At 38.8% G+C, this 22453-nt stretch overlaps 1 protein-coding gene across 9 annotated transcripts in view; it reads right to left on the bottom strand.

Moving 5' to 3' along the window:
• Positions 1–5326: 5326 nt before the first annotated feature.
• The window catches only part of ephb3b (eph receptor B3b), a 65924-nt gene continuing 48797 nt past the window's right edge, over positions 5327–22453 (bottom strand). The window contains exons 9-16 of one of the 9 annotated variants that reach the window (XM_017304457.1): positions 21991–22043; positions 21579–21785; positions 19621–19868; positions 18306–18521; positions 17238–17423; positions 15733–15932; positions 12118–12273; positions 5327–9455 (exon numbers count right to left, since the gene is read on the bottom strand). In XM_017304457.1, the coding sequence (XP_017159946.1) occupies positions 9347–9455; positions 12118–12273; positions 15733–15932; positions 17238–17423; positions 18306–18521; positions 19621–19868; positions 21579–21785; positions 21991–22043 (1375 nt within the window). In that variant the 3' untranslated portion in view covers positions 5327–9346. Of the gene's footprint in view, positions 9456–12117; positions 12274–15732; positions 15933–17237; positions 17424–18305; positions 18522–19620; positions 19869–21578; positions 21798–21990; positions 22044–22453 lie in introns of all 9 variants that reach the window. The other 8 variants (XM_008406815.2, XM_008406817.2, XM_017304458.1 and 5 more) reach the window with 8 other exon arrangements.

The following is a 22453-nucleotide window of genomic DNA, read 5'->3' as shown; positions in this document are numbered from 1 at the left end:
ATTCTTTATTTATTAAGCCAAAAGTTTTTGTTTTTTTTTTGCTTAAAAACCTTTCGTCATTTTGCCAAATATTGCTGTTTGGCAAGAATGTGGTTTATCTTGATTAATTTGTTACAAAGCCTGACTAATTTTATTTAAAAAAATAATAATTATGTACCACCACCAGCTAAAAGTAATCTTTTAATTTCACCAGTGTGTTTTTCTGAGTAATGTATATGTTTTGGGGTGACCCAGCCCCAGTCCCCAATTTCATTTCTTTAAGCTAATGAGAGAAATGGCAAGTTTCCCTTTCAACCTTAAATTCTTTGAACCCATCATCAAAGAAGCTGGTCTGGTCAGCTAAAATCATCATACCCAAAATAACACTAGGTGCTGGAAGGAGAAACTGTCTTTGAACGACYACATAAATATGCATTCCACAATATAAATTTACATCCATGCAGTACTTTGTGCTGGATTACATAAAATATCAATGGAACACWGAGATTTTTGGTTGTTAGGGATTGTTTGGTAAAATACCATATTGTACCGTTGGGTAAATATGGTATTTCTCAATATATTCAAAAAMTCTTTTCACCAGTTTTCACCACCAGCTTTTTAAAAGATACTTTCCTAGACCTTTATTTTTTCCAACATAGGCAGTTAACACTTCGTTGAATGTCTGATGAAGCAAGTAGTTCTTATTCCTAGATTTCTTGCTGAAATATTTAATCTTGTGCTGTTTCACCATTCCCAGAGATAAGGCAGAGCCTGTGAATGTGCTCTTTTCTTTTCTGTCTGTTTTACACAGCTTTCAAAGTTCCTCAACCGTGCTAGAGTGTTTTTCCCTCAATAAATCAAGGACAGTTGGGAGGACGAGGTGTGATTGCTTTCACACACAGGAAGTAATCACACCGGACCTGTCACAGCTCTGATTAAGACTGATAAATATCGACGAGGAGTTAATGAGATGTCAGGATGGAACAAGGCCCTTCCCTTCATGCCTACCGATGACGAGGGGGAAAAAAATGACCTTGACTTGGCAATGCCGTGACCGTCTTTCATAAGTACAAAGCAATAGCAATTAATTATTTTTGGCTGGTGTGTGTAATTACCAACAATGCAACGTGATCATTCACATCCAAGAAAAAGAGCCCAGCAGATGCTTGTTGAGCTGTTATTGTTAATAATTACAGCAGATAAACGGAAAGTAATGTTTTTTTAAATTCTTATTCACAAGGTTGATTTTTCATGTAAAATCTTGTGACCAGCATATATAAATAGCACCCTGCCCACAAGGAGATAATAAGCTAATTATAAACTTAGTTAAATGTGTCTTTACACACTGTGAATTTATCCCCATAATTAAATTTGAAGTTTAATATTTACCACATTAGATTGTAGATCATTAAGGTCCCACAAAAGTTCACAAACAGAAGGCTTTTGCGAAGTTGTGAGAAAAGCATCTCCATACATTACTTCACTAGACACAGCATATGTGTTCTGTATGTGTGGTATTTATTTCGACAACTAGCACAAAGCATCATGTTAAGGATGTCTTGTGTTAAGCCATGTGATTTATTCATCGTAGTACTTGTATTATGTGCGGTTTCCAGTAAATTAAGCCGCTATCTTCTTAACTATAGCTGTGAGAACAGGCTATTCTCCTTTGCTGACATCTTGCTTTGCATGTTCAGTGGCCTTGCTGCACCTGAAGGCTGCCATATCTTCAGATGTGACAGATCCCCACTGACTGTCCAGCTTTTGACCGTGAACTCAAGGTCCCTTGGCACAGTCCAGTTAAATATTGTTTCCCTGGCAGACATGCTTAACCTGTCAGACAGAGAGACCATGCAGCTGCACATGAATGTCCAACAATAGGAYACTTGTTTTAGTTTAAAAATAAATAAATAAAAATGTGTGGGGTCCCCTGTTCTGGGGTTAGGGGCAATGCGGGTATGTCAGCAAATGTTTTCAGGGATTTAAAAATAGGATTTTTCTTAGTGATGAATTATTTTAAGAAGCTGATCACTTAAGCMTATAAGTAGATTTTGACACCATTTAAAAACATATCTAGAATTATTTGTATGGTTCAAAAATGAGTAAAGTTTATTTTGCACATKCTCTGGTTGTTTTAATATTCTAACAGTAAACTAATTCTGTGAGGTTCTGCAGTTTTTTAGAGGCACATACCTTGTAGTAACATGCTGCTTGCATTCCTGCCAAAAGTTAATAATAAAGAAGCTGATCAAAGTTGGATACACCACTGAAGCTCACATTCAATTTTATATTTTTATAAATAAAATTTTTAYTGAAATTTTTATAAGAGAATGTTGTTCAACTTGAGTTTGTTTTTTCAGTKGAAGAATTTCCATATTTTCTATCAGGCGTTTGTTGTTTGTTCATCGATCACCTCAGCTGGTGCTTCCAACAAACTCAAAGTGAAGTGTTATCTATCTACTGGATGTAAAGGACTATTTTCTCAACTTCCAAAATTCTTTTTACTTAAAACGCTGCATCTATTGTAACAGTTAAAGTATTACAACTATCTRTGTAACTAAAAACTTTAACTGGAAATAGCGCTGGTGTTTAAAAAAGAACTGTCAAGTTGGTGGGAGAGTATATAAAAAAAGTCTGAACTAGGATAAACTAACCCAGCAAATCCAATTAGCGGACTGATGGCAGGATAGCTCAATGGCAACAACACATGTAATTAACACCACCATTTTTAAGGTGTTGACTTTTCATATGTGCTGCTGATTTTTTATTTTTAGTTTTTATTTTTTTACGCATTTCATTTATTTCACAGGCTTGTTATTTCAAGTAAGAAAGCGAAAGCACTGACAAACACGCACAGGGAGATACACATATTTCTTTGTCAGAAGTATTTGCCAATTAGCGAGTTGTGGGGCTAAAGTGGTAATTAGGCTTTCCAGTTGGTTGGTGTCTGTGTACAGCTTGCTTGAGACAGGTCTCAAGCTAAACGCCTCGCTATTTGTCCAGCAATTATGTTGGGTCCCCATGTCACCGTACAGACGTGACCAATTAGTTGTTCCGAGCCAAAGTAAATGAGAGGGATTATGGCAGAGGAGATGAGAAACGATGAAGGGAAGGATGTGTGGGCGTTAGTGGGGAGCTCACGAGGGGAGGGAACAGACTATCGGGACTAAGACTGAATGACAGGAGCCTGGCTTTGAAAATCAGGAGTCAGCAAGAACGTTGTAAGAAAGTGSTTTTCTTTTTTTTTTTTTTAAATGCTGTGTGATCATGTTTTTCATTGATCCTCCTCCTGACCGACATGTGGTTAAGGCATGTGAAGGTAACAATATTTATGCTAATGCTGCCTCACAGACCAAGAGGGGATAAGAAATTAATCTTTATTGACTTCTTAATAATTTTCCCTTGCGTTATATGACATATTTTGATGAAATGGGCCTGCAGACAATCAATATTCTCCAGCTTGGAGTAATGTGACACTATGTCAATAGCTTGAGGAAAGTATACAGTCCTCTAGTTCATCTTGGCATGTGTCCATATTTACCTCAAACTGACAGATTCTACTATGCATTGAGCACTGAAATGGTAGTCGCTGCGTGTGTTAGCCAAAATAAATTTGAAACCTATAATATAGTCTCTTTGTTCAGATCGGGATGTTTACAGTTATTTTYTTAGATGGGATTTGTACATCCTCTCTGCCAAAGTAGTCCCACAATAGGTATATGGAGATTGATTATGAAAACAAATTACAAGAAAGAAGAGAGCTGTGTCCATAAAACTGATCGTTCAGTTATCTTATCCAACTTTTACAAAAAAAAACATGGTTTTATCATAGTGCTAACATTATTCTGACAGTTGTGACAAAAAAGTGAGATTATCTAACATTATTTTTGAGTCCCAAGAAGAGATATTTAAAATTATATATTCTATCCAATTTGAGACAGAATCAAGACTCCATACTTAAATTAAGACTGTAATAATAAGTGATATTTAAATGAAGACCGATAATAATTTATGATTATCTGATATCTTTAATCTTCAGCCAGATGCTGCTTTCTCTTTTACGGGTGACAATTATATTTATGGTATTTTGTCTATTGACTGAGGGCATGGACTCACCAGACTGTCCTGTGTTTTCCCCCTCTCTGTTTTCACATAATGGTATGATCCAATACCCTCACATGTGATTGGCCACAAGGTTCTCATGCTAAGCAAAGCAAAGATCTGCTGTGAGTAGAGTAGACTTCATTCAGCTGAGTTACAGAAAGAGTGAGAGCTGAGCAGTCAGAAGAAAAAAAGTGGGAATGTCTCTGTCTCTCTCTCTCTTTCTCTCTGCACGCTGTGCTACCAGTGGTACTGGGTAAAACAGATTTAAGTCTGACTCTCAATATTCTACTGATTCGTCTCTCACCTTACTTTATCACATGACCCACTTGTGTTAAAGGAACCCCTGGAACTAGAAACTAGAATATTTTTTGTAAGCCAATAAATCTGTTAATATAATCTCCTGAGAGTTTCTTGCATGTGGGTCAGAAATTACCTTAAAAAGTTACAGTTTGATGATCTTTAGAGAAAGACTTGTCTTATTTGCAATCAAAAACAGTTGGAAAAAAAAAAGCTTTATCTCTACAACATTTAGCAAGTTTCTGACCAGCGTTTGTCTTAAATTGTGGTCTTTTGACTTTTATGAAATTTTGTTTTCTGTATTTTTAAAAGTGAAAACTAGCCACTTTTACATTTCAATACAACAGGTGCATTGTGACGATGATGAAGTTACTAATTTTTGACTTCAATATGAGCAGCTGCAGCAAAGAGCTTAAGCTCACATTAGAAGTGATGAACTCTGGATAACTTCTCAAAAGATCAATATTTACTCTTCTGGTGTTTGCAGCTAAAGACATCCCATAAAAAGCACATTTGGAAAATCATTGTTACTCTGAATGACCTCAGGCTTTCCCACTGCCGGGGCAACAATGCAGCCGAAATCCACGTGGAACACAAACACTTGAATCTGAAAGCTTTTGATGGAAAATGAGTAGTTCCGTATGAAAAAGGGCAGTTACTTTTTTGCAATTTTGGATGCATTTTGTCAGCCAAATGTTGGCTATATTGAATAAAAAATGAAATTCTAATAAATGCTGCATGACTAGCCCTGGTAATAATCATAAAAGCAAGAGAATGAAAACATATGTGGTGAGATTGAATGTGTTTGTCTTGGGCAATTGCTTGACGGTGGAGCATGAGTGTGATTATAAACTGGCACGGTATCTAAAGGACAGAGAACACTTTCCATGTGGAGGAATTATCAGTGAAAAGAAACAACACACAAAGAATCAGATGGGAGATAGAATCACATTTCTTAAATAATTTAATTGCAAAAAAGGGTCTTTTAAAAATATTTCTACAAGAATGCATCTTCTTTTAGTAATTTGTTGTGTATGTCTGCACCATTAAATACATCTCAATGCTTTCCAAAGAGGAAGTAACAATTGCATTTCATTCTTCCAACCCCACTGTTCCTATTTTACTAATCATGTACAGTACTCTCTGAAAAATTTTGCTTATTATTAGGAAAGAAACATAGAAAGTAACATAAAAGTGACCAAAAGACAACAAGTCTGTGGATAAGTTAGAGGACATAAAAATGACTGTATATTTATTTAAAACAGACACGTTTTAATGGAAACAAAGCTAGAGAGTGCTCAGTATGTGTGAAGGGGTGAGTGCTGTTCTTAGAAGAGACTTTAATCTGTGATAATCTGCAATATATGTAAAACGGATAAAATAAAATTGAGGAATGTTTGGATAATTAGATTTCTATTGACGCACTGAATGACAACCACAGCTGACAGTCTATGCTCTGCAATCAAACAGTTTCTTTATAAAATAGCATTTGTTTTATTCCCACACGCATACACACACAAATGTAACAGTCCATCTTAACTTCAGCCACATGCGGCTTGATGGATGAACACAAAAACCAGGAGATATAATTCCTTTCTGTTCTGTGCACAGTAAGCAAATAAAACTTCCACGTTTGTCTGAAAAATAAATGACCTACAGATTATTTGTTAGTAGTTAGAGTGAATTAATCTTTTAAATATGTGAAATTGCTGCCAGTTGAGCACATCACTCATGACCAGTTTGACTCTACTGAACACAGCTCCAGACCTCAAAGCACCATGTGCACTTCATCAATAGTTCACGCTCCAGGCTGCCACTTCTCTTGAGCGTGCATGTTTGCCATCTGATTGTGTTTAGCCCCTTTATCCTGCCCACTTTTTCTGTATTTCAGTGCTCAGCATCTGACTCAGAGCCACAAACGAGTTAGAGCAGCAGAGAAGCTAAAGTGACTGAAAGATGGACTTGCCTACAGAAGATGAAAGCGACATTGGGAACTTGTGGCAATCTCAGATTCTAATTGTCTAATTGTCGTCACTTTACAAACATGTGCTATATCAATCTTTTCCAATAAACTGAGTCCTGGGATGAAAGAGTGTTTATGAATAACAATAAAAAGCGCCCAGTAAAACGCTTTTTCAATTAATTATTGTCATGTTGCTATATAATTTTTTATGAATAATGTAATTAATCTGAATTTATTAATTTGGCGAAATTGAAAGTTCTTTATGGCACCGTATTAGTACAAAAACAGTCAAACTGCTATTGTGATTCTAAGTTTGCACTAAAAGAGTTACATGATAGGAAGCTCTACAAAGAGTTTAGCTACATCGGTAAAATTATCTGCACATGTAAAAGGGATCGTTACAAAATGGGGAGCGTGTGCCGTTTTGCATATGACTTTTCTTAAAAGATCTGGAAAGAACCACTGCACTGCCAAAAACATTGCAATATTATAAAGACTTGTATTCACATGTTGCATTGATCAGCTCCAATCCAAACAATATGGCGGCTATCTACGAGATCACAGCAGCGATACCGCCCCTCTCCCTAATCCACCCCCACCAAACACCCTGTTGTGAGAAGCACAAATAGCATGGCCTCAGAGATTCAGCTGCTGTCAGTTAAGATGAAGCTGGCTCCAGATTTTGGCTGGCCTGTATCCCTCGTACTGTTGATCCAGCTCTGTGCTAATCATGCAGCACCCGGAGCTTGAGACAGGGTGATTGCAGGCCAGACAGCAAATGAATGAGAGATAATGATATGTCTGCCTGCCCTGTGTCTGCAAATGCCTGTATGCTGCGCATTCATATCCCTGCAACGCCTGATTGGCTGCTGCATTAATCGAGCTGACAGAAAAAGACCAATAGGTTTCTCCTGCCAGACAGCTCCGAATTCTCTAATGAGGATCCTGTTGGATGGAAAGGAAACTGCAGGTCCTGTAATAGAGCTCCTCCTCCGAGGCTGACCGAAATAACACAAAGGTGAGGCAACTAGTTTGATGCAACACTATCCCTTGGCTTGTTCCCTTACAAACCTCTTGACAAGCTTATGTAAAATGGGTTGGACAACAGTTGAGTGGTTCATGGGAGATGAAAATTATGTGCCTGGAAGACAATTAGTAACAGCCCAGTGCTTCACAAATGCTCTTTATGTTGAAAACGAAAATGGGGCTKGGGAGGCTGAGTATCGGGTTCAAGAGGCACACATACACTCGTATATACCTACATAGTCAACACTGAGATAACAATGTATGCAAAACAAAAAAAAAGAAACGGCATGTTATTCAGCGATTGAACATGCTTGTTTTCTCTCTCCTAACATCCATTACTTGCTGATGAATTCACTCTGAGACAAACATTTTACAACAACTCTTTCTTTAGTCATTTATCTTACTTTTGTTACAAAACCTGTACAGGCTGTTTAGAACAACAACAAAAATACAAAATCCAATATATAAGCAATTACTTTATTCATTGTTATTTCATCAGGTGAATTCTCTTGGAGTTTTGTCTTCTCTCTGATTGTTTCACGTTCCCAAAACAGCCTAGTCCATCTTTATACTGATGAGGGATCACGGGTTGGTGGGTGAGGTACAAATAAATACACAGGGCAGGATGTCAAGAAACATAGAGACGATTTTTCAGATTATTTCTAAATCCAGATAGTAAAAATAAAAGCGTCAGTCATAATTGTGTGTGTGTGTATGTGCGTGTGATCAAAGTCTGTTTTTTGGATCCAATAAAGAAAGGTGAATGTTTTAACAGCTGTCCACAGAATATAGCATAATTATTTCAGATATAGTGTCTGCTTATTACAGATCAGTTCATGCGTTAATTCTCCATGGTGTCAAATTACGGAAGCCATATTTTACAGTATATCCGTGTGCAACCTGGTGCACTCTAGCACATCCACTCATTATTCATACATACACACACTCATGCGCACACACACAAGTAGACACTCGCATTGAAAAAAAATGCACACAAAAGGCCAGGAGGTCTTTCAAACAGTGTTGCCAGAGTCCTTGTCTTCCCCTTGTCACATACAGTGTCCAGTTGATTGGGTACTGGTTGGACCGGCCACAATTCTCCCAAAAATGTGAGAGAAACAAAAAAATAAAAAACTTTGAAAGGAAACATCACATGTTGTTTTGTGGACAGAGATCTCATATGTAAAAAACAAAACAACAACAAAAGACAGTTGATTAGTAGGTGTTCCCGAGAAGAGGAACAATCCTAAGTCACTTCAGGTTAGAGTGAAGAGGTCGCCTGGTGACCCAACAGTCGAAGCAGGTGTCCAAAAAATGTGGCTCCCTTTCTTTGACCTCCGTCAGCCTCTTAACCTTTGACTGCAGCACGATTAAATTTTTTCCTTCACCACTCCATGCCTCTCCAAGCATCTGCCCTTTTAGGTAACACACCTTCAATATGAAGATGGAGAATAACACACATGCACAGTAAAACAGCATCTTTTGGGGGAAATAATCATCCTCCGCCTCTTGTGGTCTGGCACAGATATCTTTGTCACCTTGATTACTTTCCTGCAAGGGAAGTTCATCCTTTAGCGTGTCTTATTACACTCAGAAGGTCAAGAAACGAGGGTCTTGCATGAGGATCAGAGCACAACTAAGGCCAACTTGACGAAAAACATGCATGCAAACATCAACCCATTCTAGAGTTGGTGAGGCACACATGGGAATTAGGGGGAAGTCCTCTTCTTTCAAAAACRCACTAATTCATTTTGGATGGAAGAAACAATGCAGGCAACAAAAAGTGGGGACAGGAAATGTAAGTGGTATTGAAATAAAGAAAAAAAATTCTTAGGCACTGCAAGCCAGTTTCATAGTGTCTAGTTGGCAGAGATAGGTCAGGCAGCTAGGGTTTTCCAGTGGCCTTCTCTGGCACAGTTTCTCCCCTTTTCCTGTCTGGCTGTCCTTTGACTGCATCCGTCTTGTGTGTCCTGCTGCTCACACCTGGACAGGAAGTGTTTGGTTCATCTGTAGTCTCATGTCCTGAATGCTACCAAGGATTTTCTTCTGATGACCAGCCAACGTCACACCTATCCGCAGCAAGTCCCTGTGGAGAAAGCATTGAGAAATAAGAACAGCTGTCTGTCATAAAACAAGAGACCAAACATCACAGGAGTAAGTTTCACTTAACATCACAAGTGAACACTCATTGAACCAGGTTGATTAAGGCACCTGGGCAGTCAGGCATAAAATGGCTTCCAGACARCATCTTAGGGTAGGACAGATTGGCAGTCTTAATGAAACATACCTCTGTTCCCMAGAAGATGGGCAAGAGGAAAAGTGTCAAAAGGCCATAACCATAGTTAATGATTGAATAACAAACTTGGCTACCGTTTGGCAGGTGGAGATACGGAAAACATAAGAATTTCCAACAGTAACTGAATTGTAAAMTGGATATCTGGACATTTTTTAGTAGTTCTTCACAAAGGTACTACAGGTTTGTTTTGCTTTATGTGTGCAGGAAAGTATCAAAGYTAAAACAGAATTGATTGACTAAATAGTATTTTAGAACCAACATTGACAACTTTAGAAGACAGACTGTGCTGAGRGACATGGATTTTATGTTTGGTTTTTGTTTTTTGTTTTCCCCTAAACTACAGAAAATTCAGATGTTGTTCATGTACTTCGGATGGTATTGGTAGACCTGGCACTTCTTCTGTCCTACAGTTGTTCAATTTCCTAATTTTTGGAAGCCTCAGGTATTACTGATAAAAACCTACTTAACAATAAAATCTGACTTTAGCAGATGTAGCAAACAAAGAATCTCAAGTCTAATRATTTTCTATATAGTGCAGATACTCTATAGAAAAATTAAGCTTTAATCCAAACTCTGAAAAACATTTYAGAAGACTCCTGCGTTTTATGTCATTATTCAGATGGTGTAATTTAATAATAGCATCCGTTGCACTGTACAGCAACATCAAAGTACCCTCTCTCTTCCTCTCGCTCATTTGATGTCACCAGTCAATAGGTTGGAAGAGGACAGATCTTGTCTCTTATTCTAATTCTAGATCCAGACAGCCAATGACTTTGTGGCTGTGAGTGTGAAGATATAAACTTACAGACAGGCAGGCACACACATTCACACTACATTCTCATTCTGTCACATCAAAGTGCATGGAACAAATAAATGGTGTATTTTTTTTTCCTTCATATTTTGCCGTCCCCTTCACCACAGCAGCAGTGGATGAAATGATAATAAATGGGAACCATTAGAGGAATTACTGGCCATTAAGGGCAACAGAGAGCCACAGTACGCCACACCTGTCAGCCCAGCCAAATTGAAACAAATTACCCCCACCTCCACTGGCTATTATGCAGTTAATGAGAACGATTTATTTATCATTATATTCCTAATTCACTTATTTGATCATCACCAGCCTCTGGTTTACATTGTTTCTGTGACATCATTTCCTGTTCGTAAACATGACAAATACTGGGTTAGTCATAAGCTAAAGATTATAATTAAGCAGTGGGTACAAAAGCTTCATAAAGAGACAATGCTCTTGTATATTGCTTACATTTTGTATTAAAGGTGCTGCTTTATAAGGTTCAGGATTATATTAAAACAGTTTGTTTCTATCAAACAGGTGTGGACCAGTAACCAGAATCAGGGAATTTTGTTTTCAGCAGTGACAGTTTATAAATTTCTGAAGTTTTTCATCATACCTTTCTTACATTTCAAATCTTTTTTTATTGAGCTGCCAGTTAGTGACTGTAGAACAACACTGCACATCTCCACCCTTTGTCTTTGCTGACAAAAATTATGTTGTGTGGATATATTTGTGGTTATGAAAAACAAGGATAGTAAGAATGACTGGTGTTCTGGGAGAGGTAACTCTGCCACACTGAGCACATAAACTAATTTTCCTACTCTCAACAGCAACAGTGGGTGCACACATATCACTTGGGGGTGCCAGCTACCCACGGACGACTTCTGCATGAAGCAATAGCAGACTTGTTGAGGGTGAAGTTCACAGATACGTTTCTCTCTTCTAACAGCTGCCCTGGGCAGTTGCCTATGTGGCCCATGTCAAAAATGTATACCAAGCATAATCTTGTAGAAACTAAAGGAGCACCACAGATGACTGTCATAAAAGCACTACTGTTTTAAAGCCACAGTTGGTGAGCTATGAGTAACACACTATTTATCGGTGGCCTGCAGGTCGGCTTCCAGAGTAGGTAGCCCAGCTGATTAACCAGCTCTTATTGTCTTGGTATTCTTGTGTTATAATACACAGACGAAAATGGCAAAATGGGAAATATTTTTAGAAATAAGCACTTGAAAACTACTAGGTTTAGCATGTTTGTTTTATATATAATTGCAATAATTTTAAAGTTAAGTACAATAATCAGCATGCTATTTTTGACATATTAAGAATAGTTATTAATATTCAGTTTAAAACAAAAAAAAATATGATCATGTCATACCCTCAATATTTGTGTTGGAATTGTGAAATAATAGTATCTTTACTCAAATGTGCAATGTGCCTACTTCCAAACTGTACAGCGGGAGAAAACATATGCTATGATTGCATAGGCTCGACATTGTAATTCCTTTGGTTTTCGCTGAAGGCCAACTGCTCCCACACCCTTTTTAATTTATCCAAGAGGTTATTTTTACTTCCTCAAGGTCAATTTTTATAACTCTAATTTGACTCTCAAACTCGACACAGTCAATCACTTTAGCCCTGATTAGCTCCACTCACTCTGCCGTCATCTGGGCCACCAGGTCAAAGGATGCAAATCCGGCGTTGACAAAGTTGTCACGGTAGCGGCTCATCTTGATGGCATCCAGCCAGTCCCCCACAGTGGTGAAAGTGGTATAGTCTGGCACACAGCGATCAAGCAAGGGCTGGGATACCCTACATCAGGGAGGAGGAGGAAAGGAGGAGAGAGAAAGAGAGACAGAGAGAGGGTTAAGGTCACTGCTCTATTGCCTCGACCGGCCAACCTCACCCCCCAAGCGCCACCTCTCCATTTCTCTGCATCTCCTTTCTCTTTTCTCCTCCTTTCTTCCCCTCTGCTCCAAACAGAATACAAGGAGTTTTGTGCAATGAGGCTATGTACTTTTATGGCTGTGGAGAGACTGGCTGGAGGCTTGGGTGGTGGATGTTGGCATTGCAGCTGGTGAGGCATGGTCATGTGGTAGTCATTAATGGATTTACTAGTATTTCTGTTTAAGTCATGTAAAATATCCAGAATCCTCAAAGAACCTTGGAAACATCTTTTCCTCCATTCATTGCGTCTTCTGTTAAACTCTTTTTTTTTTTTTTTTTTTTGCTGCAAGAAAAAGTCTGTGTCTGTTTGGCACTGCCAACAGAGAAAAAAACACCTTAGAAATTTGGTTTCCGTTGTTGGACACATTCACATTCTTAAGCCTTCTCACAAATATGATTTGAATCTAATCTGCAAAGAATTGATTTGATGTGGTTTTATTGGTCAGTTGAAATAAAATCTAGACCATCTGTATGAACTTGAGCCCAGCTCATATTTTATAAATGTTAGGCCTTTAGACACGCAATCATTGGATTTACAGTACTTTCTGCAAGGGCTAACACAAGCAAAGGATGAGTGGAACACGGTCACAAAGAGCAGAACAGACATTTACTTCTTGTAAAGAGAGAACTATCTTTGGAATGTAAACACAGATGCTGTTCACATGTACTTGTTGTAACTTGTGACTGATACGTGATCCTATGGACCCTAAAAGTAGTTACTTTCAACTTTTTGATTTTCTGCAACATAGCTAACTGTAAAAAGACATTGCGTACATTCAAGCTTCTGAAATTTCTCCTTTGGAGCTGAAAATAAGCTTTATAGCGCAGTATTCTGGACAATTTCTGCACACCTGTTGATGGCAAAAAGAAGCACTTATGAAAAAAATAAAATAAATCCAACCCTGATCAACATTTAAGATAAATGAGCCACCATGGGGGTTTAAATAAAACTGGTCAACATCTCACAGTGAACGAGAGCCCATGAGCAAGAGCTGAGGTAGAGGTGGAGGGGATGACAGGGAGGTGAGGGAAGGTAAATGAGGAGAACCAGTTGAGGGAGCARGCCCAGAGAAAGACCACCACTGTCTCTTCTTTTCTCTGCTCTGCTGATCTCTGTCATCCTTTTTGATGGCATTAAATTCATTAACAATTAAAAGAGGAATGGAGAGAGAGAGAAAGAGGGGGAAAAGGCATAGAGGGGGGTGGAGGTAATAACGGAGATACAGAGGCTCCATTGAGTGGTGCAGATGGAGGGATTTTTAATAAGGCCTGCGCTCCGGAGCCCAAGGGCTAAGGCTGCCGTTAACGCCAGACTCTGGCTTCTCTTAATTGAGTATTGTTAGTCCTGCTTCTCTAAAGTTGGCTTAGGCTGGCCCCAGACTGTAGCTGGTTAAATGTAACCCCAAGATAATGGCACAGCTGGAAAGGTGGCTAATCCTGTCAACTAGCTGCTAAAGGCCAAACCTAAATTCGCAAGGGGCTGCAATGATCCCTACAGAGGTGTATCAGATTTTACAAACGGCTTATTTACTTCTTTGCATTTTAATAGGGGTATGGACTTGATATGTTGAGTTTGTGAAGTTTGAATGAGGCATGGACGTTTACCAGTATAAAGGGTATGGTTTCAAAATCATTAAATTCTTACCTATTTACCATTCCTTTGGTCTAAAGTCTTTTTAATAAGATGCTAAGAAGCAGTAGTTTGGTAAGGCTGTATGGAGAATAGAGTGATGCAGAGCTCCCCATTCCATACCGGTTGTTTGCTTAAAGAAGTCTGCTACACTTATTCTGAATATTACTGAATATTCATCGAATAGACGCTAAAGGAGCTCCACCCATCAATCAGAGAGACAGTGTTATAAAACTACAGTTCGCAAGCAAGCTATGAGGGATATGTCTGTTAAGCATCCAACTCCATTTTCTAACAGGGCAGTTATCCTCAGTAACCAGCTCATATTGGCCAGTTAAACTTGTTATAAAACAGCAGGAGAAAAAGGGATACAATTCTGTGCAATCAGCAAGTTTACCTCAAATCAAATAAGAACTTATGAAGATAATGTATAAAAATAAAAATTTTAAGAAAAACTACAACTCTAGCAATCTAGTGTAAAAGAGCATCCATACAAATAAATGGAGGTTGTATAAAAGCAAGTAAACAATGATACATTTTTATTTAAAAAATTTAAAGCTCAAGTACATAAAACACAAAAGCAAAGGACATTGTGTCAGACAGTGTTTTTGAACCTGCAGTCTACCAGATCTGCCATTCCACCTCTCACTCATTCCTCCCTTGTTAAGTTTGTCAGCAGGAGGCCACCCCTCCGCTGGCCCGTTTAAAATCTTGTTAGTGGCTAATTAGAAGGCGCTTGCATCTCTTTTTTGCATCGCCCTAATCGAGCTAATTAACCACAAGCCTAATCTTCTAAGAACGTCACTCCGATGGCCAACCGAGACCCTCTTCTCCCTCATGAGCCCAACCAAGGATTGTCTGAGGCCTTCCCTCAAGACAGAAAGACCCCGATGCAGGGACAGAAAGGTAGGTCACCCCTTTACTATATCCTCCAACTCTGCAGCCTTCTGAGCTGTGAACTATTTCCAAGAAACAGGTTTCAGATATAGATAAATCAGCTAAATGTAGATGCAATGTTATTGATTCAACTCCCAGATGGTGGATGAACTGCTTTAAAGGCAGTATTGAGCAGTGGTAATTTGAATGTGTTTTAAGAATAGCCCTACATTTGTGAGTGTTAAAGATTTGAATACACACTGTCTATGGCCTTAACACACACATACAGAATCAGTTGGACACACTATATCAAGAATCTTTGCAAAAGAGTAGCACTCAGATGCAAATAGCTAGACCAAACCTAACAAGTCAAACAGCGTTCCATAAGCTAAACTATTTAGCAAATTAGCAAATCTAATCAAATAGTAAGAGCAAGGTATTTGCTCTTGAAACGAATACCTTGATAAAACCAGAACAGATTTTTGCAAAGGTTTCAGCACAGTTTTACACTTCAGTGAAACAAAAAGCATGTCCAATATCAAACTGTCCACTTAGGAAGCAACACTGATTGACAACGGGGACCCTCGTTGGGTCAATCAGTGTTGCTTCCTAAGTGGACAGTTTGATTTCACAGAAGTTTGATTTACTTGGAGTTATATTGTGTTGTTTAAGTGTTCCCTTTATTTTTTTGAGCAGTATATTATATATATATATCCCCATAGTATCGAAGACACACTGGATGAAGTGTTTACTTTGAAGCCCTTATAGTACATATATGGTATTAATGAGAAATTTATACTACCCTATATTGGACTTACCCAGTGGACTGTGTGCTGTTGGAGACCACTTTGAGGCTTGCTGCATTGCGAATAAGTTTATCCAACGTGGCCACAATCTGGGTGAATTTCGGTCGCAGGTTCCTTTCTTTCACCCAACAGTCCAACATAAGCTGGTGTAGAGCTGTGGGGCAATCCATGGGTGGGGGCAGCCGGTAGTCCTGCTCTACAGCATTTATCACCTTAGGAAGAACAAAAGAAATAGTAGTCTTCTGTTTCTTATTACCAAACTGGTGTTGATACAAAATGACAGCAATGCAGAGATGCAGATCTTAAACTTGTCAAAAACTAGTACATGTCATGTGATACATATGACTGTGAAGATAAATGCGTAATTTTATTACTTGATTTAAATTCCAGCAGTGGTTGCAATATTTATTGGCACCCAGAAAATGTTAAAATATGTTTTAAAAGCTGGGATTTTAAAAGGTTCCTAATCAAAGAACTAATATCCGTACATGATATTGAGAAACTCAACTTTGTCTTTAATTTTAGTGAAATTGATTTCTTCAACAGTATCTTCACAGGTTTGCCGAAAAAGTCAATCAGACCACTGCAGCTGATCCAGAATGCTGCTTCTTGCGTTCTCACTAATACTAGGAAAATAGAGCACATCACCCAGTTCTACAGTCCTTACACTGGCTGCCTGTAGCTCAGAGAACAGACTTTACAATACACGTGTATTTACAAATTACTGAATACCTTAGCAACAAAGTATATCAAAGATTTGTTGGTCTTGTATCAGCCTTCCAGACCACTCAGGTTGTCTGGTTCAAGTCTATGTCTGCATCACCAGAACCAGAACCAAACCTAAAGAAGCAACCTTCAGTTTGTATGCTCCTCTCATCTGGAATAAACTTCCAGAAAACAACACAACTACTGAAACCTTTCAAAGCTAAAAACCCATTTATTTAGAGTTGCTTTGATTAATAACAACTGGAACATAATTGTTCCGTCATCATTTTTTTTTGTAATGTAATGACTTTGCTTGTTTGTTGTTTGTCCTTTTAAATCATGTAACAACAGTTGTGTTGTGCACAAAAATGCCATGCCTTCCTAATTCCATTAAATATAGCAAGGTCTTCATGGCCTTTAGAAAAGAAGCAGGCCCACAACATCATAGATCCTCATCTATACTGTACCTGAGACTGAATGTTCTTCCTCATATTCATTCAAAGTCCTAAGATACTAGGAAACCTCATGCTTATATTTCTCAGATGGAAACTGGGTACCTAGCAAGGCTACTGTAAAACAATAACTTCTAGTCTGTGGAAACATGAAGTTCAAAATAAAACACTACTTTGAAATCTACATCAACCAGGCGTATGTCTGAGTTTGAACTTTACTGTGGAAAGCATCTAACAGTTGGTATGAAGATTTGCTGACCATGAGATGTCACTTATTGTTGCAGGTCCCCAAGAATAGAGTCTAAATAACATAGAATGACGTATCTAAATTAAAAAAAAAACCTTATCAAGCTAACTTACATCTTGATTGCTCATGTCCCAATATGGCCTCTCACCATACGACATAACTTCCCACATGACTATGCCGTAGCTCCAGACATCACTGGCTGAGGTGAACTTCCTGTAGGCGATGGCTTCAGGTGCCGTCCAACGGATAGGGATTTTCCCTCCCTGTGGATATGCGAATGAGTATGTAAGCATGAAATACTGGAGGGATGGAGCACAGAGAGGCAGAATCACACACACACACAAGAGGGAAAGAGAGAGGGTGAGAAACAAAACTCCGAAGGGAGGTGTTAATGCACAACACATGGGTGCATGCCGTAGAACTCAAACACCCAAAACACACAAGGTTAGTCAACATTTAGACAGAAATGAGTACAAACACATGAAGCTTTGAGGATATTTATTGTGCTGCAAAATCTTTTTTTTTTCTTTTTTGCACAATGATTCAAAATCTTTTCATGCAAATTGATGACAAACTGAGTTGTTAGTGGGATGCCTGAGATCTAATACTTGCAGTGTTTCTTAAGGTAAAGAATATGTTTAAAATTTCATAATGCTGCGTCTTGAAAGCAGAAGATGTGACATTACTTGTTTTTTGTTTTTTTTTTTGCCACATATAGCTCTAGGTGTTTTAGTCATTTTAGTTTTTTGTTTTGTCGAACATGATGTATATTCTTAAATTGATTTTTCAGTCAGGGTATTTCACAGGAAGAACAAAGGATTTTTATGTTTTATTATACAGTAAATATGAAAATCTAAATTAATGTAGTTTGGTTGTAGGATGTTATTGTTCCTTATAACTCAAATTTGATTGGAATGAAAAAAATGTTTCCAGGAAATCAGGTGGGATGTTTTGTTTTTCTTTTTTTCTCTCTCTCTGTTACGGTGGATCGTACTGGCAAGAACAGACAGAACAGTGAAGCAATGTGGGCATAGTCTGTTAATTCATGTGTAAAAGTTGCTGAAATCAAAACAATTAACAGACCGTTGTTAAAATTGTTACGTGTAACAACTTTAAACATTGATTTCAAACATACATTCACCTTGAAAACACCCAAACACGTAATGTGTACACTGACTCACCAGAGAGCTGGTGTAGGTGGGATCTGTGGGGTCGTCTTCGAGAAATCGAGACAGTCCAAAATCGGACACTTTACACACCAGATTGCTGTTGACCAGAATGTTGCGGGCAGCCAGGTCTCTGTGCACGTAGTTCATGTCAGACAAATATTTCATGCCTGCTGCGATGCCACGCAACATGCCAACCAACTGGATTACTGTGAACTGCCCGTCATTGAGCTGGTGAAGGGAAACAGAATGACACATTTTTAGTGGGATTGTGCATCAAAGCAATTCTTGGAATATTCCTCTCTTGTTTAACTTCTTATTTTGCTACATTTTTTTTATTTTCAGTTTGTCCTGCCTGCTTTGTTCATCTGCGATCATATCACATTGTAATTGTTTTTATTTTCCTGGCAACCTGTCCCTGACTCCCTTTGCTATATCTCTGTGTTTTGCTACTTTTTATCAGGCATTGCCTGATAGAATCATTGAAAAGTTATTTTGAGGCAGAGAGTCATTGAGAATTGAGCTCTTTGTAAAGGTCAGCAATAACACTAAAGCCTGATTTTTCAAATATCTAAGGGGGACAAAGCGGCTGACTTTAAACAGACCTTACAAGGCTCAAAAGAATGCAACATGAAAATAAAATATTACTGAGATCTGAATGGCCTTGTTTGTTTAGAAGGGGTGGCAAGTGATAAAATAAAAGGTTTGCTTTTCAGAAAGGGACTGCAGAGTGAGGCAGATGGATTACATCCACCAAGCAGTAAAAGGGTTAAGTGATATATCACTGGCTTAAAATCAAAATAGAAGTAAAAGAGTGGAAAGACAGAGAATCCATGTTGTTTAAAGTCTACTGTGAAGTTGTCAGAGTCGATAAGGATTTGAGGTTCCATGTCATATGGTAGTGATGATCCAATATGTTTTCTAAAGTTAGCAATCAATTAAATCATCCAGGAAATTGTAGAGCACTTAATATTTCTTGTGACTGACAAGCTGTACAGACACGCTGGTTTCATTTTCCTTCAGGGCTTGTGATATGGCCACAATCCTAAAGGTGCCACAATCTGGTAAAATTACCACAGTCTGCGAGACTAGCCGGCAAACTCACCTGACCTGAACCCAGTAGAAGTCTATCGGGTTTTGTCAAGAGGAAGATAATAGACAATAGACCAAACAATGCAAATCACCTGAAGATCACTATCAAATCAACCTGGGTTTCCATTACACCTCATCGGGTCTATGCCGATACACTGACGCGGTAATTCATGCAAAATAGAATTAGAATTAGTTTATGGCTGTTAAGCAATGTGTTGGTTTGTGGTTTTTTTCTTACCCTTAGAAAAGAGTCCAGGGCCCCATTTTCCATGAACTCGGTCACAATCATGACTGGCCGACTCTTGGTAACCACTCCCTCCAGTCGGATAATGTTGGGGTGGTCAAACTGGCCCATTATGGATGCTTCAGACAGGAAGTCTCGCCTCTGGCGATCAGTGTAGCCCACTTTTAGAGTCTTGATGGCCACAATGATTTCTCGGCGCCCAGGCAGCTTCAATCGACCTCGGCACACCTCCCCAAACTCTCCTGTGGGAGTCCAGGTGAGCCAGAAAAACAGCAAAAGAGGAAGAGGAGAGATGCAAGAGAGGCATGATGGAAGAGTGGAGGAGAGTGGGGGAAAAGAGGGGAGAGGGAACAGTTAACTGGTTAGAACCAAGGAGCCAGGGAAGGGCAGGAGGAAGGTTGAGGCATGGGCAACTGCAAGAGAAGCCAGGACTTAGGGCTAGTCTTTGAGGGATGGTGGTGGAATGGGAAATTTGCTACAAATTTTACTGTTAGACTAAACAATAACAAAAACATAGTGAATGACAGACTTGATGCTCACAAGTGGAAAGTTATGAAACATTAAAAACAAATTTGAAAATAAAATCAAACAGAGTGGATTAAGTTGGTAGGATATGTAAGGCCAAGGGATGGTGGGAATTGTGGATCAGGAAGGAGGTGCTAAGCTTCAGTGGGGCTGGAAAGACGGGAGCCGGACAAAGACATGGGTGGAGACAAAAGTTTCGGGGGTTTTGCGGTTGTGGACGATTTATGTTTAGATTCTACACCAAGCGTGTGCAAGAAAAATTAAATGAGAGTAACGTGTCAATGAGTGCAAAGGTCACACAGTGGAGGAAGTCAGAGAAGTGACAGCAAGGGGAATGGATGGATGGAGGGATTAAGGAAGGAATAAAGGAGAGGAAGGGGACAGGAAAGACAGGGAATGAGGGTTTGTCACTTTAGAGGCGAATGCTGGAAAGCGATGGGTTTCAAGTAGTAGCCTCAGCAGTAGAAGAACTGTCGTAGTAGTAGTAGTAGCAGCAGTAGTATTGGTAGTAGTAGAAGCAGTAGGAGGGGATTCCCATCTCTGCCATCACAACGTCCTCCATATTTTCTCAGATACATATGTTAAAAAAAATCAACCTCACACGGCATAGTCCTGCAGCTTTTAAGCAGAGATATTACTTTTAAATATGTCAAGTTCATAAATTAATTCACTGTCTACAACATCATGTAGGGAGTGGGGGCTTTTAAATTAAAGGAAAGACAACAACATGACGGAAAAGGTGGAAGTGGTCAAATCTAGGATCAAATACAGTGATTTAGTGGAACTTCTTTTCTTTAATTAAGAAGCTCTCAATATCATAAAAAGTGGAAAAGGATAAAGACGGTCCTGGACAAGAGACAATGAATTATATTGTCCCATGATAAGATAAATCCTTTGTTTTACCCTTTTATGGAAAAGGAAATAATTTTAATAAAACCTTCTGTTAAGTGTATTTTATGCTAATGTATAGTTCAAATTCAAATAATTTACCCTCAAATTGAAGTACGACTTATACAAACTGGTGTTTGTATCAGGCAAAATTCTTCTCTTCAGTAATAAGTCATGTCTGCATGAGGCTTGACATGTCTTGACATTATCCAAAATCTTGTTTCTGTGGTTTCAGAAATTCTTCATATTTCTGTTCTCATCATTGCTCTTGTTCCAGGATTGGGTCAATATCAGGAAAAGAGTAAAATGGTTATCCATTTTACAAAAGGTCTTCATACGCCTGTATATTTGCATGGCATGTAAAGGTGCAAGAACTGTGAGTCACACTAACTTAAGTCAGACAGAATTAATAATTACTTCAAAATAAAGGGTTTGGGTGCTGGAGATAATTCTAAGACTGGGAGAGGGATCCTAAAAGGTGACAAGTGTGGCAGGGGTGGGAGGAAGAAGAGGACTAACGATGAGTTGAGTGAAAGTACCGCTTGGTGTGAAGTCCTCTAACGGTATGGCCTGGAGGTGACTAGCAGTCTTCCCCCTGTAGCTCAGGAGCTTTGGTGGGTTACCTGCGCCAATGACCTCCTCGATCTTCACGCAGGACACGTCAATCTCCTTGGCAAACTCTCGTACTGCTTCATTGGGATCCTCATAGGTGAAGGGGTCAATGTAGACCTTCATTCCCGGCGTTACTATTGGGGATTCAGTAGCAAGAACAGGAAAGTGAATCTATGCTGCCAAATAAAGTTTGATCAACAAATATCAAAGTAAGCCAGCTTACTTTATGGCTGTGCAAAACATCTAATGTCATGGGATGCTTTTGCAAGTGACTTACTGAAAGAGTTAATCAACAGCAAGGTGTACAAAAAGAAAGGGGATCTTAGCAAAGATACTTACTGTACTGCTGAAGTTTCTCTGTGTACTCTGATTCTGAACCATTTCTTTGTTTTCTGCAGAGAAAGATAAAAACACAAGTCACATGCACTGACTGGAATTCAAGTAATGGGAACAAACAAAGGCAACAAGAGATAACAGATCCCGACTAATTTCTGATCTTGATATGAGATGTTGTCATACTACTGCATGCTTTGGTAAAAATGTCCAGATTCTTTATCTGAGGGAAGGGATTCACCGACAAAGAATATGTCAGCAAAGTAGGAAAATGATTCATGTTTGGACACTCCGATTGTAAGTCTGAACAAAAGGATATCATACAATAAAGATGGCAATAAAGGAAGTAAAAGCTATTCACTCCGAGTTACACCGAAATGAGCAGCTAACATTAAAAAAACCCCAAACAGCAAGCTCAGCTGTTTGCTTTACTCGCCCTACAGACATCACACTTTTCCTCCCAATTTAA

This window comes from Poecilia reticulata, linkage group LG4 (assembly GCF_000633615.1).
Source record: "Poecilia reticulata strain Guanapo linkage group LG4, Guppy_female_1.0+MT, whole genome shotgun sequence".
Classification (NCBI taxonomy): Eukaryota; Metazoa; Chordata; class Actinopteri; order Cyprinodontiformes; family Poeciliidae; genus Poecilia; species Poecilia reticulata.
The sequence above is the reverse complement of the archived record's forward strand: the minus strand, read 5'-3'. Positions and strand labels throughout refer to the sequence as shown.